The 19,501-nt window shown below is 33.2% G+C and overlaps 1 protein-coding gene and 2 non-coding genes across 11 annotated transcripts in view; 1 reads left to right on the forward strand and 2 right to left on the reverse strand.

The window, feature by feature from the left end:
- Positions 1-19,501, reverse strand: part of LOC6050917 — a 363,016-nt gene that overhangs the window by 7,448 nt on the left and 336,067 nt on the right. For 7 of the 9 annotated variants that reach the window (XM_038256308.1, XM_038256312.1, XM_038256316.1 and 4 more), the window contains 5 exons: positions 19,348-19,465; positions 13,742-14,061; positions 8,647-9,113; positions 370-1,298; positions 27-308 (listed from right to left, as the gene is read on the reverse strand). In XM_038256308.1, coding sequence (XP_038112236.1) covers positions 27-308; positions 370-1,298; positions 8,647-9,113; positions 13,742-14,061; positions 19,348-19,465 — 2,116 coding nt within the window. The remainder of the gene's footprint in view (positions 1-26; positions 309-369; positions 1,299-8,646; positions 9,114-13,741; positions 14,062-19,347; positions 19,466-19,501) is intronic. The other 2 variants (XM_038256309.1, XM_038256310.1) reach the window with 2 other exon arrangements.
- Trnay-gua lies at positions 9,206-9,298 on the reverse strand. The gene is made up of 2 exons: positions 9,262-9,298; positions 9,206-9,241 (listed from the first exon to the last, which is right to left on the reverse strand). It is a non-coding gene; the product is annotated as a tRNA-Tyr (tRNA).
- Trnay-gua lies at positions 9,519-9,611 on the forward strand. The gene is made up of 2 exons: positions 9,519-9,555; positions 9,576-9,611. It is a non-coding gene; the product is annotated as a tRNA-Tyr (tRNA).

Consider the following 19,501-nt stretch of genomic DNA (forward strand, 5'->3'; position numbering starts at 1 on the left):
TCACAACCTTCACCTCACCGTCTTACCTTCGCTCGGTACTCCTGCCGTGACTTGAAGTGTCGCGATCGGTCGGCGTGTCGATCTTCGGAGCGAAATCGCTTGTCCATCTTCTTGTACAGGCGGTGGTGCGGCGTCTTGGTACAGTCCGGCGAGTCGGCGAAACCCTCCGGAGGTTGCACAATGTCCGGTCGATCACCGTCGGTCGAATCCAGCGTCAACGTCCCAAGGGATTCTTCGGATTCCCCGGGGACGCTGGTTGTGGTTCCAGCTTGCTCCGCAACCTCCTTTCCACAGTGATGGCAGTGCGCCTTGGGAAGGTAGAGAAAGGTTAGTTCTTTTAAAAGTGACACGAGATCGCTGGGAACCTACTTGTGCTTCCGAGTGGGACAGGGCGTCCGCTTCGCTGTAGAACACGGAATCCGATCCTGGAGAAACCGAACGGAGTGATTCCGTCGAGATCGCTTTCAGTCGTTGTTGATCGGGGGAGATTTTCGCCTTTCTAGGAGATCCCGTAGTTGCGGGAGGACTCTTCAGCTGGGAGTAGTACTGCGCCGGACTCAACTTGGGAACTACGACGTGCGTTGGGATCGTCGATCCCTGGGGTTTCTCAGGACTTCGAATCAACGGAGTCTTGCTTCGCCGCATAGGAGTGCCAGCTTCATCCCCAGTTGCCGTCCGCGATCGTGGTGACTTTCTAGTCTTAGGCCGAAATCGCTTCTGCTTGCTACTAGGACTCGTCCCGTCCAACACGTTCATCGCTCCCTTATCCTCCGGCGACAGCTTCTTAAACCCCGGACTGGGCTGCCTCAACATCGGCGTCGTGTAAGTCTTAATCGAATCCTTGTCAAACTCCAGCTTAAAAGTACTCTTTTTCCTCCGACGCTCCTCCTCGTTCCAGTCCCGACCCCGCCGTCCAGGCCTAGCCAAACTTCCCTTCAGGTCCTTCTCGTCGTGCGACGAAGAGTACCGCTTCTCGCTCCGTTCGTCGTCGGAAATCGATTCCGGCTTTACCTTAACCTTTCCTGGCAGTATCTTCGGTATAGTTGGTCGCGATGGTGAGGTCTTCTTGATGGAGGTGGCTGTGGCGGCGGCCGAAGAAGTCCGCTTGAAGCTTTCGCTGCTGCTGCTACTGACCGAGTGCGCTGGCGAGGGCTTTGGCAGGGGTGGGATCTGGGGGATTCCGGAGGAGGAACCTCGCTCCTCGATCGGGGGAGTGTCCTCGCAGATGGCGTCCACGCGGGCCAAGCTGTACATGGAGGAGGCACTCTCGAAGGAGGATCCTTCCAGTGTTACGTGGGCTTTTTGAGGGGTTGGGATGTAAGATGGGAATGTTAGTTGCTTGTGAATTTGTGATTTTTTAGACGAACAAGGCTGGTTAATTGGCAAAGCAGGAGTTTTTATGCAACGAGGCTCTAATTTGGTTATAATATTTACACATATTTTGAGCTGAGTAATTCTGCGTCTAAATTGAATTGATATTGATTGTATTTTTGACTGAAACTTTATGCACACCGTCCATGCACTTCAAAATTAGTAATCATTTAGTAATCCAACTCAGTTTTTTTATTTTAACAGATATTTTTTCCATAGGTGTTTCATGACGAACGAAAATACTAAAATGTTCAATCAAAGAAGAGGATTTTGAGCAATTTTTTTATTTTTGACAAATAGGTATGTTAGGAAGATGGGGTTTCAAAAATCGTTTAAGTATGATACTTTTTTCAACACGTCTAATTTCTATGAGAATGAAATTAATCTTTTAATTGTTTCTTGATTTTAATGCCTGAATTAATTTTCAGTTTTGTAAATTCTGTTATTTTGTTAAACCATAAGAAAAAATCTAAAATGATGTAGGAGACTCTCGATTTCAATTGAAAACGATATTAATGAGTTGTAATCGAATTTCAAAGTGCTGATGTGACAGCATTAGAGTCACGCTGGAATTAGATGCTGTTCCGCTACGTATCGCAAGATTATCAGCTATCAATTTTTAAATAATTCAGTCTTTTTTATAGAATTCTAAGAAACCTTGTTTAAAGTAAACGATGTATAATGCACAGGCAATTTTTTTGTACAGTTCCGCAGATTCATCTCCAAACAGTTTCATAAAATACTGATTGCTTTTGTTAACAAAACGGAGTATTTTAAAGATTTTTTTTTATCTTGTTGAATCTTTTGGGGTGCTTCTCAATGACTAGGCTCAGTGACTTTTTACGTTAAAATCACGATTTTCATGAGAACCATAATTTAAAAACAATTGAAAAAAAAATCACGGGTGTACAAAATGTTTTAATCTATGTTAGAAAATTTACAACGTTTTTTTCAAACCTTTATTTTTTTATGAATCTTTTATTACCTCAAAAATATTGTCACAAATTATGTGAAGCTAGTAGTTTTTAAATTATAATAACACGAAAGATTTCTAAATTATTAAATCAGATTAATAAAAAAGTTATTCTTCCAGATTCATAAAGATAAGAATTTTTTTCATAAAATATTTACATTTTTCTTGTGTTATTCGAATTGAACCAATGCACAGTGGGCAAAAACGGGTGAAAAAACGGATCTTTTGATGCCGTCAAAAGTATCATTTTTAATGTAAAAAATTACGAGAAATCGATTGGTGGTACTCTCCTTAGCGGCAAATGACGAGAAGTGGTCCATTTTACCCCATTTTGCCTTTTTTAGGGTGTTTTTCTCGAATATCTTCAACTGCCGTAGTTTGCCGCACTTCTAAAGTATCTTATTTTATGTAAAAAATCACGAGAAATTGATTGGTGACACTCTCAATAGCGGCAGATGACGGCAAGGGCCCATTTTGCCCCATTTAGCCCTTATTTATGTGTTTTTCATTAATATCTTGAATTACTGTAGTTTCCTGCAGTTTTAAAGTATGTTATTTTACGTAGAAAATCGCGAGGAATCGATTTGTGACATTTTCATTGACGGCAAATAACAGCATGGGCCCATTTTGCCCCAGTTACCCCATTGTATGTGTTTTTCGCCAATATCTTTAATTGCCGTTGTTTTTACACTTTGAAAGTATACATTTTATGTAAAAAATCACAAGAAATCGATTGGTGACTCTCTCATTGGTGGCAAATGATGGCAAGGGCCCATTTTGCCCCATTTAACCCCTTTTAATAAGTTTTTCGTAAATATCTTGAAATTACATTATTTCTTACAGTTTCAACGTATTTTTTTTTTTGTAGAAAATCACGAGGAATCGATTGGTGATGTTCTTATAAACGGAAAAGGCTCGTTTTGCCACATTCACCGCATTTTATGTATTTTCTTTAATATCTTAAATTGCCGTGGTTTTCCAAACTTTATACAAATGTTATTTTATGCAGAAAATTACGAGGAATCGATTTAGAACAATCTTATTTGCGGCAAATGGCGAAAAGGGCCTATTTTGCCCATTTCATGTGTTTTTAGTCAATATATTAAACGTGTCGTGATTTCCAATACAGTTTACAACAATGTTACTGTAGAATGCACAGTACGATTAAGATATTCACGAAAAACATTTCAAGAGGGAGTAAATGGGGTAAAATGGGCCCTTTTCGCCATTTTCCGCAATTTAGAGTGTTCTAAATCGATTCCTCGTGATTTTCTGCATAAAATAACTTTTATTTAAAGTTTGGAAAACCACGTCAATTCAAGATATTAAAGAAAATACATTAAATGGGGTAAATGGGGCAAAACGAGCATTTGCCGTCATTTGCCGCTTATGAGAACACCACCAACCGATTCCTCGTGATTTTCTACAAAAAATAATATACGTTGAAACTGTAAGAAATAATGTAATTTCAAGGTATTTTCGAGAAACACATTAGAAAGGGGCTAAATGGGGCAAAATGGACTCTTGCCGTCATTTGCCACCAATGAGAGTGTCATCAAACGATTTCTCGTGATTTTTTACATAAAATAGTATCCTTTCAAAGTGTAAAAACAACGGCAATTAGAGATATTGGCGAAAAACACATACAATGGGGTAACTCGGGCAAAATCAGCCCTTGCTGTCATTTGCCGCCAATGAAAATGTCACAAATCGATTCCTCACGATTTTCTACATAAAATAACATACTTTAAAACTGCAGGAAACTACAGTAATTCAAGATATTAATGAAAAACACATAAATAAGGGGTAAATGGGGCAAAATGGGCACTTGACATCATTTTCCGCTATTAAGAGTATCACTAATCGATTTCTCGTGATTTTTTACATAAAATAAGATACTTTAAAAGTGCGGCAAACTACGGCAGTTGAAGATATTCAAGAAAAACACCCTAAAAAAGGCAAAATGGGGTAAAATGGACCACTTCTCGTCATTTGCCGCTAATGAGAGTACCACCAATCGATTCCTCGTAATTTTTTACATTAAAAATGATACTTTTGACAGGCAGAAACTGACGGAATCAAAAGATCCGTTTTTTCACCCGTTTTTGCCCACTGTGCAATGTATAAAAACCTTTCGAAAAATTGAACCAATGTATAAAAATCTTGACATGTCAAATTAAGTTAAATACTTACATTTGAAACATTTGAAAAAATATTTTAACAAGTCGTTTTAATCTTCATTCAATGTCAAATTCAACAAAATTTCGCAAATAGTCTCAATTTTTTACGTACTGTCATGCCTCGGTTTAGCACCGCATACGGAGGATGCAAAAAAGTTTTTTTCTTGTATTTTGAAAATGCAATTTTTTTAATTCTTAAAAAAAACTCAAAATATTTGTTATTGCAATATGGGTATTAACTGATCATGTTTTGGTCATACAATTGTTTTCAAAATACTATTTTTTTTTTACAAAACTACGTATTCTCTAAAAAATACTGAAAATTTAAGGTTTTTGCAATACTAGTATCAAATGATTGGGATTATTTCATACATTTGGAATGTAATGATAATTTTTTTTTAATATTCAACATTTTCACAAAACTACGTATTTTTCAAAAAATACTCATAATTTCAGTTTATTGCAATATTAGTATCAAATGAATGGAATTTTTTCATACATTTGGAATGTGAAAACAACATTTTTTGAAAATACGCAAAATTTTCACAAAACTACGTATTTTCGAAAAAAAACTCCATGGTTCTGTTTTTCCCTATATGAGTATCAAATGATCGGCATTTTATATACATTTCGAATGTAATAAATTTTGAAACTCAGAAATTTGGAGCATGTTTTTGAAAATACGTAGTTTTGTAGTGCGTCCATCCCGGGAATTCCCGGGACAAAAATCCCGGGATGTTTCCAAAACCGGGAATTCCCGAATCCCGGGATTTTTTAAATTTTGTCCCGGGAATTCCCGAAATTAGATGAATAGTTCAATACTTAGACTCGATAAGAATTTTAAAGCATTCATATTTGTATTCGGCATGTATCAGCATTAATTTGGCTTGTTAGGGAAAATTGATGAAAATTTAGTTTACAGATCCGCCTTGCGCTTTTAATATTTTCTATTGAATTTTATTTATTTAATGTTCTGATTGTTTTGATTGATTTTAGTTACAACAGGAATATTACAAAACAATTAGTACACCGATTTCCAAATTTATTGCTCTAAAATCTCCTGTATCTATTCAGACTGCAGTCCCGATTATCTCCAGTTGGCGGTAGTGACTTAGGGATAATTTTTAAAATACGTTTTAATATAAAACATAAAATTCTAAACTTATCTAAAGTGTTGTTGTTTTAGACAGTTTCAATGTAATTGTTTAAGCTTTTGTAGTCATGTTATATAAATAAATAAAAAAGAAATATATATAAAATTGCGGTTCATTCAAATTCCAAAGCACATCAAAAAGCGATTTTAATGTGTTTTAAGCTATCTTAAAAACTGCTGTCCTTGTTAAGATTGAAGTGTAAATTATCACCAATTAACAGTATTGAGTTAATTCTGTAATTTTAGGCTTGAAAAACATAACAAATATAATGAAAACATAGATTTTATTACTGCTTCAAAAATTTCCCGGGATCCCGGGAATTCCCGGGATTCCAAAAATATTTATCCCGTTTCCCGGGAATTTCAAAACCCGGGAAAATTGGACGCCCTATAGTTTTGTGAAAATTTTAAGTATTTTCTGAAAAAAATTATACTGAAAAATTTGAGTCTTTTCAAAAAACTGCATCACAATTTTTGAAATGTATGGAAAAATCTCGATCGTTTGATACCCTTATTGTGAAAAAAAAACTGACATTTGGTGTGTTTTTTCAAAAATATGTAGTTTCGGGAATTTTTTTATGATACCATATTCGAAATGTATGAAAAAATCTCAATCATTTGAAAAGTAAAACTAAAACTTAGTGTATTTTTTCGAATAGACGTACTTTTGTGATTTTTGTTTTGAATTTTTAAAAATATTGTTATTACATTCGAAATGTAAAAAAAATCCATTATTTGATACCCATATTGAGAAAAAATAAATTTTGAGTTTTATTTCAAAAATACGTACTTTTGTGAAAAAAAATTGTATTAAAAAAAAAATCTGTTGTAGCATTCTAAATAAATGAAAAAAAATCCGATCTTATGAAACCCTTATTGTAAAAAACTAAAATTTTGATTATTTTTTTAAAAATACGTAGTTTTGTGAAATTTTTAAGTATTTAAAAAAATGTTGCTTTCGAAATGTATGAAAAATCTTTATCATTTTATACCCACATATATTTTTTGTTATTCTTGATTATAGAGTTTTTCACGATACTTATTTTGCAATAACAATAATGTTGATTTTTTTTTTTGAGAAACATCAAATTTTCAAAATACAGGAAAAGTACGTATTTTTGTTAAAATTTTCATATAATTTTAAGTGCAATCGATAGCTGGCATCATTCCGATTTCAAAACACTATATTTTTTTCGATTTTAGTGTGATTTTTCTAACGATTATAGCCAATGTCTTCCATAAAGCCAAATTCCCACAAGCTCTGTGCTTCAGTTAAGCACTGGGCCGTGCTAAACCGAGGCAGCTGAACGAATCAAAACTGCGAAATCGTGAAAATTCACTAACCTGAAGAAAAATAAAAAAAGGATGGAAAGGAAAGGCTATTAAGGGTCAAAAATAGTTTATTTTTGTTTTTTGTTAACTACGCTCATGAAATTTAAAAAAAAATCTCAACAATTTTTAATTCAGAACATCGAAAACCTGACAAAAAGTTGCTGAGATAAAGCGTTTTGAAATAATAAATGGAGGAAAAATTTATTTTCAGATGTTTTCCAGTTTGCTATCATTTTTGCACTGACAGCTGTTTAAATATTTGCAAATACTTTTATTATATTCCGTCCCTTAACTAAAGTCGACTTCAATATAGGAGAGGTGAAATAAAAAGAAAAATCATTTCAATTGGAAATTTAAGAAACAATCTGCTAAAAAGAGATGATTTAGGTATTGAAATCTTTTTAAAATCCTCTTCTTTTTTGCTAACCATCTGCATTTTGGATATTTAAAAAAAATCAAATTATTTTTTTATCAAAAAATATAAAACCTACTTGAAATTTTTCTATGTATAAATTGTTTTTTTTTGTGTTTCCAATTTATATAATTTTACTGAACAACTCAAACAGGATGTGTGCACGCAGTTTCAGCCAAACCAAAGCAAATTTACAGTGGAATTACTCATCTTGATTAACATCGGGGTGTTTAATGGGTGTCTTTTAACCTTTTTTAATATATTCCGTCGATAACAGTCAACACATTTCACGCCAATTGTTATGGAACATTTATCGCCATAAATATCAATAAAAAAACATTGATTAACTTAAATTAATTTGCAGTTTAAAATTTCATCAATTCAGCCGGCTGCTTGACCACGCAAATTCAAACGAAAAAACATTCAGCAATGTGCGATAAATAAACGAAAATTAAAGCGATATTATCACCAGTAGACCCTTAAACCTCTCGCAGGGAGTTCAACACGGGTGCAACACAACACCCCTTGATTTAAACTGCCAATGATGATAATGAATTGCGTATGGGTGTCGAGTCCGATAAATTCTGATCTCCACGCGGGGAACCATGAAGCGCAGGTAATGTGATGGGTTTTCTAGAAACAACGGATGGGAGTGGGCTTCAACGAGCTGGGGGTAATTGAATTAATGGCAATTAATATGTAGATAGCCATCGATTTTCAACACGCCGTCGTACGTACCACGTATTTGCATAACATCGATAGAAAAGAGGAAAATTGTGGGAAATTTTAATGGATATCGGAATAATAGGAATTCGTGTAAAAATTGGGAAATGGGCTGCGGCAAGGAAATCTAATGCAAGCGAAAACATCTAATCGGATATCATTTCTCTTGTTTGTTATGTATACATTTATGGCCAATCAACATCTAATTTGTACAGTACTGATAATATATTTTTGAATTTTGGACAATTTTGTCTTTGATGGAAACACAGTTTGAGTAATTAGAACTAATAACAAATATTAACAAAATAACCAAACTGTGTTTCTATATCCTGAGTTTTCCCTCAAGATTGCTTGTGAAAAACTCGAATCGAATGTTCTTCTCCCAAAAACCATTGAAAAACATCAACAAACAGCAACAACAGCAATAAAAAACGACAGCGACGAACAAACTGTGATTGTGCAACGGATTTTTTTTTGCTTCTTTGAAGAATTGGCTTCGAACCTGTTACTTGTTTGGTGGTTGGTCTAATGGCGTGGGTGCTTTTGTATATACCTTTGCCTGTTGCTCCTCCTTCTCCTGCTCCCGATCCTGCACCCGGTCCCGATCCACCCCCGGAACCGGCGGTATTCGTCCGCCGCGAGTTGTCCGTACACGTGTTGTAATCCTCGGTAGTGCTGCCCTCCGACCCAGCACCGTCCCCGAGCAGGTCCCGCTCGTCGAGACCCTTAAGCTTGGCGTGCTCGAAGCGGGGTGAAACGACAGAGGCCGGTGCGGGGGTGGTGCGGGAGGACGCAACTGAGGGTGGTGGGACGGCAGTTCCCGCGGGTGGGATAGCTGTGCCGTTTGAGGGTTTGCTGGGGACGAGGTCTGGCGGCTGATGGTGAGGTATCAGAGGTGTAGTTGGGGAGGTTAGTTGGGGGGTTTGATCCTTGAAAGTTGGCACAGTGCGGTCGGTGGTTTCCGGGGAGCTGGGAAGGAGAAGAAAACAAAATTTTAATCGAATAAAAATATCAAAATATTAAAGGAATGTCGTTTTGCAACAAGGTCACCTAGAAAAAAGTCCTTCGAGCCGGATTTGAACCAGCGACCTATGGATTACTATTTACACACTCAAATCTACAGTCCACCGCTCTACCAACTGAGCTATCGAAGGCGCGTTGCGTTCGAATTGCACCGCTCCGCGTGTAACGGTTCAGTTTTCGGTCGCGCGGAGGTCATCAAATCAAAAGAAAGGCGATCGCGTTGAACTTGTTTTTTTTCGGTTGGACGCTCCCTACTTGGTGCTGATTTTACTGTGCTGGTAGACTTTGCAAACAACCGACGAAACACAGTCTGTGCCATTTGGGCAATCGAAATTTGTTTGCTTTTCGTAGCCTTCGATAGCTCAGTTGGTAGAGCGGTGGACTGTAGATTTGAGTCTATAAATAGTAATCCATAGGTCGCTGGTTCAAATCCGGCTCGAAGGAGTTACTTTTTTATAACAATTATCAAACTAAAAAATGATTAGAATTGCTTTAAAATTAAATAAAATCAATTAAAAAGATTGGAAATGATTTGAATTTATTTAAAATGATTTAAAATGTTTTGGAATGTTTGAAATTCTTTGAAATGACTTGGAATTATTTTTTAAGAATTGAAATTTTATAAAATTATTTCGAATGATTTTAGAATTTTCAAGATTATTTGATATTAATTGATTTTTTTTAATTGTTTGAAATTATTTCAATTCAATAGAAATAAATTTTAATTTATTCAAATTTATTGAAAGTTATTGAATATACTTGAAATTAATTGAATTTAATTTAAATGAATTGAAATTATTAATAAAAATTGAAAATGTTTGAAATAATTTCGAATTCTTTGAAAATATTCAAGAGACATTGGCTTTAATCGTACGAAAAATCATGCAAACATCAGAAAATTATAGTGTTTTGGAATCGAGATGATGTCAGCTATCCATTAAAATTATTATTCCATGAAAGTTTTCACAAAAATACGTAATTTTCCTGTATTTCGAAAATGCATATTTTTTTCTCTAAAGAAACCAAAAATTTATTGTTATTGCAATATGGGTATCAAATGATCAGGTTTTTTTCATACAAAATGGATGTAACAATAACATTTTTAAAAAATATTAAAAATTTTCACAAAACTACGTATTTTTGAAAAAAAAATACTCAAAATTTCAATTTTTACAGTATGGGTATCAAACGATCTTGATTTTTTCATACATTTTGAATGTAATACCAAAATTTTTAGAAAATATTCAAAATTTCCACAAAACTACGTATTTTCGAAAAAATACTCAAAATTTCAATTTTTACAATATGGGTATCAAACGATCGGGGTTTTTTCATACATTTCGAGTGTAATAACAACATTTTTAGAAAATACTCAAAATTTTCACAAAACTACGAATTTAAAAAAAGTACTCAAAATTTTTGTTTTCACAACGTGGGCATCAAGAGATCGGGATTTTTTCATACATTTCGAAAGTTATTAAAAAAAATGAAAATACTCAAAGTTTTCACAAAACTACGTATTTTTGAAAAAAAAAATACTCAAAATTTCTGTTTTTCACAAGAGGTATCGAATGTTCGGGATTTTTTATACATTTCAAAAGTTATAACACAAATTTGTGGAAATACCCAAATTTTCACAAAGCTACGTTTTTTCGAAAAAATACCCCAAATTTCAGTTTTTTACTATATGAGTATCACATGGTTGAGATTTTTTCATTATTTGTTACTTTGTATCGTCATGTGTCCGATTTTTCTAAGGGACGACGGGACTTGAACCCCCAACCACCTCATTAGTACTAAGACGCACCGCCAATTGTACCATTGAGGCCCTTGAGATTCTAGATATATCAAACAACCGTAGTGCTACGTGTGACAGTTTGGTATCTATTCCAGCCTGAAAACAGTATATTTAGATTGCTTTGTGTTCATTTGGTATCGTGATCATCGTCTTCTCCTTCTGGCGAAATCCGCTGAGCAGGAAGATTGAGATTTAATTTAAAAGGTCATATTGTAAAAACGGAAATATTGAGTATTTTTTTCGAAAATACGTAGTTTTGTGAATATTTTGAGTATTTTCTAAAAATGTTGTTTTTACTTTCGATATAAATGAAAAAATCCCGATCGTTTGATACCCACATTGTAAAAACGGAAATTTTGAGTACTTTTTTTCAAAAAATCGTAGTTTTGTGAAAATTTTGAGTATTTTCTAAAATTGTTGTTATTACATCCGAAATGTATGAAAAAATCCCGATCGTTTGATACCCATATTGTGAAAATTGAATTTTTTAGTATTTTATCGAAAATACGTAGTTTTGTGAAAATTTTGAGTATTTTCTAAATATGTTGTTATTACATTCGAAATTTATGAAAAAATCCCGATCGTTTGATACCCATATTGTAAAAATTGAAATTTTGAGTATTTTTTTTTTTTTCAAAAATACGTAGTTTTGTGAAAATTTTGAATATTTTCTAAAAATGTTATTGTTACATCCAAAATGTATGAAAAAAAACCTGATCATTTGATACCCATATTGCAATAACAATAAATTTTTGGTTTCTTTAGAGAAAAAATATGCATTTACAAAATACAGGAAAAATACGTATTTTTGTGAAAATTTTCATGAAATAAAAATTTTAATGGATAGCTGACATCATCCCGATTCCAAAACACTATAATTTTGTTATGTTTGCATGATTATTCATAGAATTATAGCCAATGTCTCCCATATAGCCAAAATCCCATAAGCTCTGTGCTTCAGTTAAACACTGGTCTGTGCTTAACCGAGGCAGCTGAACGGTGCAAAACTGGGGCGTGCAAAACCGAGGCATGGCTGTATTTTGAATGAATTAAAATTATTAGAAATTATTGGTTTTTTTTTTATTATTTAAAATTTTTTATTTGTTTTTTTTTTTGGAAATTATTTGAAATTCTAAAAAAAAATTTAAAATTATTTGAAATTTTTCAAAATTATTTCAATTTAATTGAAACTAATTGGAATTAATTGAAATTTACTGAATTTAATTTAACTTAATTGAATTTAATTGAATTTTATTAAATTTCATTGAATTTTATTGAAATTAATCGAATTCAATTGAAATTCATAAAAAATGAATTAAAATTAAAAGAAATTAATTTGAATGAATTGAAATTGATCAAAATGCATTAAAATTAATTTTAAATTATTTGAAAAAATTTAAATGTATAATAATTTAATGAATTGAATTGAAATTAATTGAAATATATTTAAATTACTTTGAATGAATTCAAATTAACTGAAATGCATTGATATTAATTTAAATAATTAAAAATAATTTAAATTTATTTAAATTATTTGAAATGAATTGAAGGTATTTTATAAAAATTTTAAAAAGATTATTTTTTTTGATTTTTTTTGGAAATTTTCTTAAGATTATTTAAAATTAATTGAAATGATTTAAAATCATTTCAATATGCTTTGAAATTATTTTAATTCATTTGAAATTAAGTGAAATAATTGAAATTAATTGAAATCAATTGAAATTTATTGGAATGAATGGAAATTGATTCAAATTAGCTGAGCTCAATTTAAATTAATTTAAATGAATAAAAAACAATTAAAATTTGTTAAAATTACTTGATATAAATTGAAATAAATTTAAAAAATTGAAATTATTTGAAATTAATTGATATTAATGGAAATACATTGATATAATTTGAAATAAATTGAAATTTATTGAAGCAAAAGAAATTATTTGAAATTAATATTAATTTATGAAAATAAATTGAAATAAATTGAAATTAATTGGAATGAAATAAAATGAATCCAAATTAGTTGAAATTATTAAAAAAAAAAACAAATTGAAAACAATTAATTCAAATTCATATAAATCAATTAAAATAAATTAAAATTTATTGAATTAATTGCAATTAATTGAAATTAATCGAAATAAATTGAAGTTTATTGAAATAAATTAAATTTATAAAAAATATTTGAAATAATTGAAGTAAATTGAAATTAATTTTAAATATTGAAATAAATTTAAATTATTTGAAATTGATTGCAATTAATTGGAATTAAATTAAATTAAATAAATTAAAATTAATTGATATTATTCTGAATCAACAAATGACCCTTCTGGGTTATTGCAGATTCAAAATGTACATAAAATTTCCTTTTTTTAATGACAAGTCTCAATTTTTTTAAATCTTTTTTAAATAATTATAGAGACTACAAAAGACCCGGGGGTCGTTAATGTGGATGGTTTGATTTTTGATAAAAATGGCAGAGTTTTTAATTTTTTTTGAAATGGCTTTTTGATTTTTTCAGTGTTTTTCACGATGAAAAATACTTTTTTTTTTTTAAATTCTGAGTGAGGTAGGAAGGTTCAAAATTGGAAGAGGTCATACCGTCTCTCCGTCATGAGATGTCGAAAAATGGAGCATAGACTCGTGATATGGGTTTCACGCTAATCGAAAAGGGTTTGGGCAACTTTTCCGATTTCGCGTGAGTTGACAGAGAATTACCTGAATGCAAATAAATCGAGTTGCCGAAATCTCAGGGAATTCCTAATAATACAATGCAAAATAAACTCACCGATGAATGAGCGGCTCAACCTTCGGCAGCTTCTTCTGGTCGCTGCCCCTGCGCTTCGACGGCGACAGTGGCCTCGAGGGTCGTCTCAGGGTGGCCGTTTTCTGCTTCATCTTCAGGTCTCGCTCTTCGCGTTCGATGCTTAGCGACGGAATGACGGCAATCGAGGGGGTCGGTTTGACGGTGGCCGTCGGCATCGGACCACTAGGGGACGTCACCGGCCCGGTTGCCAACGACGGGATGACACCGGTTTGCGTCGTGATGGAGACGCCCTGGAGGGATGCGCCGGACGGGATGATGGCGACCGGAAGTGGCGGAAGGGGCTGTGGAGGAGGAGAAGATGATTGAAATTGTGAGTAGTTTGTTTTGATCTTCTGGTGCTTTGAGTTTCAATCTTGAGATGTCAAGATATCAATTAAAGTTTTCTTAGCGTGTTTGAGTCAAAAAAAAAGCTAGTAAGTCTACGATAAAAATTATCTTTTAATCGTTTATTCAAATTTCAATGACAGAAGAACGTTTTACAGCTATTTGTAATCATAACTCTGGAAGCAACATTCCTACCATAACAACCCATCCAGCCAGACCAGCAACATTCTCAGCAAATGTTTTAATTAAAAATGAAGAAATTATTAAATTTATCCTCGTCGTTGCAAATTTCCGGCCAACCCTCCCCCCCATGAGGTATGCAACCCGTAAAGTTGCGCTTTTCAGCTTCTGTGGCTTCTCGTCGCAGATTTTCCAACCCCTTTTCCAATCGTTTCCGGGGAGCTTCGTCGTGTGCAGGATGGAATTTACTCCCTTTTTCCGGAAATCTTTTTCATTCTTTTGGTTTTTCCAATATTATTTCTCGCACAAAAGCCAGAAAAAAGATCGCTGCCTTTACCATAACAGCACCGAACGAGAAGACTTCCAAGGACTGGTGCCAGCAGGGACAAAGAGAATGTTTCGTTTCGATATTGGAGTACACACACGTACGTATACATAAATTTAACTAGATCGATTTACGGTGAAAGTAAGCTTTTCTCTCTTCTCCTTTGTTCGTTGGGAGGAAAAGGGACCGGAAAATGGGGAATATTTTTACGATAGCGATGACAACGTGGAAAAACATGCGACAAATGTAAAGCCCCTTTGCAGTGCAGGATTCACGTGATTCTACCGAATTGAATGGGGTTCCTGAATTCAGTAATCGAGTTATTTTATTTTGCTGGATAAACATGATTTGAAACGGGAATGAATAGAAATATTCGTGCCAGGGAAGATTACGATTTTGAAGTGGTTTGTGAGTGGCTGGTTTAAAAATAAGATTAAGTTTTTTTTTTTTCAATTAGTTTTTTCAAGTTTTCTAAACAATAAAATAAACAAATAATTAGAGATTTTGTCAATCATCTCAGTGGAATTTCAAAACTGTTTTGCAAAAATATCAAATATAACAGTTTATGTTTGGTTTGATGGTTATGATTTTTTGAATCATTACAGATTTTTCAAAAAATCGAAATACTGGTCGGAAAAATTTTTCAACTTAATTTTTCGATGTAAAATGGAATTTTCAATCATAAAGTACTTTAGCGAATTTTTGATAAAGTGTACCGTTTTCAAGTTATAGCCATTTTTAGGTAACTTTTTTGAAATTAGTCGCAGTTTTTCATATTTTAAAATTGGTGCCCATGTTTGCCCATCTATGAAATTTTTTTTTTTGAAAAGCTGAGAAAATTCTCTATATTTTGCTTTTCCGAACTTTGTTGATACGACCCATATATGGCCATAGTTGCTGAGATATTGCCATGCAAAGGTTAAAAAACAGGAAAATTGATGTTTTCTAAGTCTCACCTAAACAACCCCCCATTTTCTAATATCGATATCTCAGCAACTATAAGTCCGATTTACAATGTTAAAATATGAAACATATGTGAAATTTTCCGATCTTTTCGAAAAAAATACTTTCAAAATTTTTAAATCAAGACTAACATTTCAAACGGGCCAAACATTCAATATTACGCCCATTTGATATGTTAGTCTTGATTTAAAATTTTTGAAAGTATTTTTTTTCGAAAAGATCGGAAAATTTCACATATGTTTCATATTTTAACATTGTAAATCGGACTTATAGTTGCTGAGATATCGATATTAGAAAATAGTGGGTTGTTTGGGTGAGACTTAGAAAACATGAATTTTCTTGTTTTTTAACCTTTGCATGGCAATATCTCAGCAACTATGGGTCGTATCAACAAAGTTCGGAAAAGCAAAATATAGAGAATTTTCTCAGCTTTTCAAAAATATTTTTTTCAGAGATGGGCAAACATGGGCACCAATTTTAAAAAATGAAAAACTGCGACTAATTTCAAAAAAGTTACCTAAAAATGGCTATAACTTGAAAAAAATTGACTTAATCAAAAATTCACCACAGTACTTTTTGATTGCAAATTTCATTTTACATCGAAAAATGAAAAATTTTTGCGACCAATATTTCGATTTTTTGAAAAAATCTGTATTGATTCAAAAAATCATAACTCGGTCAAAGATTTTTTGCCCATTCTGGAAATTTCTGAAAAGTTGGCATTTTATGTCCTCTAAAATAAATAAAAAAAAAAAAATAAAAATAAAAATAGTTTTTTTTTTTGCAAATCAAGTTTAAGTGACAAAAAGTGAAATTAAAAATTACCAAAAAAATTTTTACCGTGTATTATTTTTTTTTAGTGTAGTCCATATCCATACCTAAAACTTTGCCGAAGACACCAAATCGATCAGAAAATTCCATCAAAAGATACTGAATTTTGAATTTTCACATATCATTTTTGTATGGACTGTTGCCAAATTTGTATGGAAAATTATATGGACAAACTAATGATGCAAAATGGCTTCTTTGGGCATACCGACGGCACCAAAACAGTTTCAGCTGGATTAAAAAACACAAAAAAAATCGAATGACCGAAATCTCAGAGAATGCATATGAGCAATTGAAAATCAAAGCAGAAGAATGTATTGATATTTTTAAAGATAACTACAGGGTAATGAGATAACTACATGAACAATTTCGATTAGCTTTGGTTTTATTCTGTACAATTCTTATGGGGCATAAAAAAGAAAATCTTACTTCTGCAAATTTGCAATTATAAATTCCTATAATCAATCCTTAAAAAACATCCAATTCTCATTACAATTAATAAAAACAAATTATTTTATTTTTTTGAATAACAAAACATTTAAAAAATAACAAAGCCTTCTATGTTGAAATTAACCACTTTTGAGTGCAAAGTTTGACACATATTGACCACAGGCCATACTTTAAGAGGAAAAAACAAATTTTGAGCTATGGTTCAACAAAGGTTTATAATATTTGGCAGTGTTGCCATTTTATTAAAAAAAATTAAACTGCTTTTTAAAATAGTTCTAAAACGCGATAAATTTTCTATGACCTCCTTTTATGATATAAAAGTGGGGTTTGAATTGAAAAGTACTTTCCAAAATTTTGATGTAATTTGTTTGAGTAGCTCTGAAGAATGAACATTTTGATGGCTGGCTGAGATACAGCCAAAACAGAAAAGGAAATAAGAAAATTGATTTTCGCCGGATTAATACAGGAGATCGCTGGATTATTTCAAAACTTCTACTAAAATCCAAGGCCGTCAGATTCATTTTTTTTAGAATAAATAGGGGTAATTATATATCAACTCACACGAAATCGGGGAAAGTTGCACCGACCCCTCTTCAATTTGCGTGAAACTTTGTCCTAAGGGGTAACTTTTGTCCCTGATCACGAATCCGAGGTCCGTTTTTTGATATCTCGTGACGGAGGGGCGGTACGACCCCTTCCATTTTTGAACAAGCGAAAAAAGAGGCGTTTTTCAATAATGTGCAGCCTGAAACGGTGATGAGATAGAAATTTGGTGTCACAGGGACTTTTATGTAAAATTGGACGCCCGATTTGATGGCGTACTCAGAATTCCGAAAATGCGTATTTTTCATCGAAAAAAAAAACAATAAAAAAGTTTTAAAAATCCACCCGTTTTCCGTTACACGACTGTAAAAATTTTTGGAACATGTCATTTTATGGGAAATTTAATGTTCTTTTCGAATCTACATTGACCCAGAAGGGTCATTTTTTCATTTTGAACAAAATTTTTCATTTTAAAATTTCGTGTTTTTTCTAACTTTGCAGGGTTGTTTTTTAGAGTGTAACAATGTTCCACAAAGTTGTAGAGCAGACAATTACAAAATTTTTGATATGTAAACATAAGGAGCTTGCTTATAAACATCACGAGTTATCGCGATTTTACGAAAAAAAAAGTTTTGAAAAAGTTACTTTTTGCGTTTCTCTTTGTTTCGTCGTCCGTGTCTGTCGCGGGTGACCATGAACGGCCATGATCGATGACGACCAACTTTTTCAAAACTTTTTTTCGTAAAATCGTGATAACTCGTGATGTTTTCAAGCAAACCCCTTATGTCTATATATCAAAATTTTTGTAATTGTCTGCTCTACAACTTTGTAGAACATTGTTACAATCTAAAAAACAACCCTGCAAAGTTAGAAAAAACACGAAATTTTAAAATGAAAAATTTTGTTCAAAATGAAAAAATGACCCTTCTGGGTCAATGTAGATTTGAAAAGAACATTAAATTTCCCATAAAATGACATGCTCCAAAATTTTTTACAGTCAAGTAACGGAAAATGGGAGGATTTTAAAAAAATTTTTAGTGTTTTTTTTCGATGAAAAATACGCATTTTTGGAATTCTGAGTACGCCATCAAATCGGGCGTCTAATTTTACATAAAAGTCCCTTTGACACCAAATTTCTATCTCATCACCGTTTCAGACTGCAAATTATTGAAAAACACTTCTTTTTTCGCATGTTCATAAATGGAAGGGGTCGTACCGCCCCTCCGTCACGAGATATCAAAAAACGGACCTCGGATTTGTGATCAGGGACAAAAGTTACCCCTTAGGACAAAGGACGCAAATCGAAGAGGTGTCTGGGCAACTTTTCCCGATTTCGTGTGAGTTGGTAGAGAATTACCCTAAAACGTTTGTATTAAAATTGGAAAAATAATGGAATGAAAAAAGTAATCACGGTAAAAGGGCGTTGCAAAAAAAAAAAAACTATTTCAAAATTTCTTAACACTGGAAAGCCCAACGCATGTCCAACTTACACGGACGCCCAAGCCACCCAAAAAAAGTTGGAACGGTAACTTCAACACGCCCGTTCTCGGGCATAACTCAACCAATCGGGACGATTCTTGTTCCCAGTGATTTGTAAGAATGTCTAGATGATCCTAAAATTTTGCAGAACTTGATTTGAACAAATCTGTAATTTCTGCGACCGAAAACATCGTTCCAACTTTTTTTAAACGACTGCCTCCGCGGAATTTTCGGCGAATTTTTTTTTAAACGCGAAAAAAAAGTTGGAACGATGTGTTTGATCGCAAAAATTACAGATTTGATCAAATTAAGTTCTGCAAAGGTCTAGAATCATCTAGACATCCTAACAAATCACTGGAAAGAAGAATCATCTTGATTGGTTGAGTTATGCCCGAGAACGATTGAGTTGAAGTTACCGTTCCAACTTTTTTGGAGCCTTGGGCGTTGGAATGTTAAAAAATACTATCTTGCTCACCTGATCAGCGATATCCTCCATATCCAGCGCATCGGTGTCCATGGAGCTGCGCTGCTGGTGCTGAAGCAAGAGGTTTTTCCTCTTCGACGTCGGTGTCAGCTTCCCGTTTTCCGTTAGGCTGCTTGAAAGTAAAATTCCGAGAATAAACTGAATT

This window comes from Culex quinquefasciatus, chromosome 2, assembly GCF_015732765.1.
Source record: "Culex quinquefasciatus strain JHB chromosome 2, VPISU_Cqui_1.0_pri_paternal, whole genome shotgun sequence".
Lineage (NCBI taxonomy): Eukaryota > Metazoa > Arthropoda > Insecta > Diptera > Culicidae > Culex > Culex quinquefasciatus.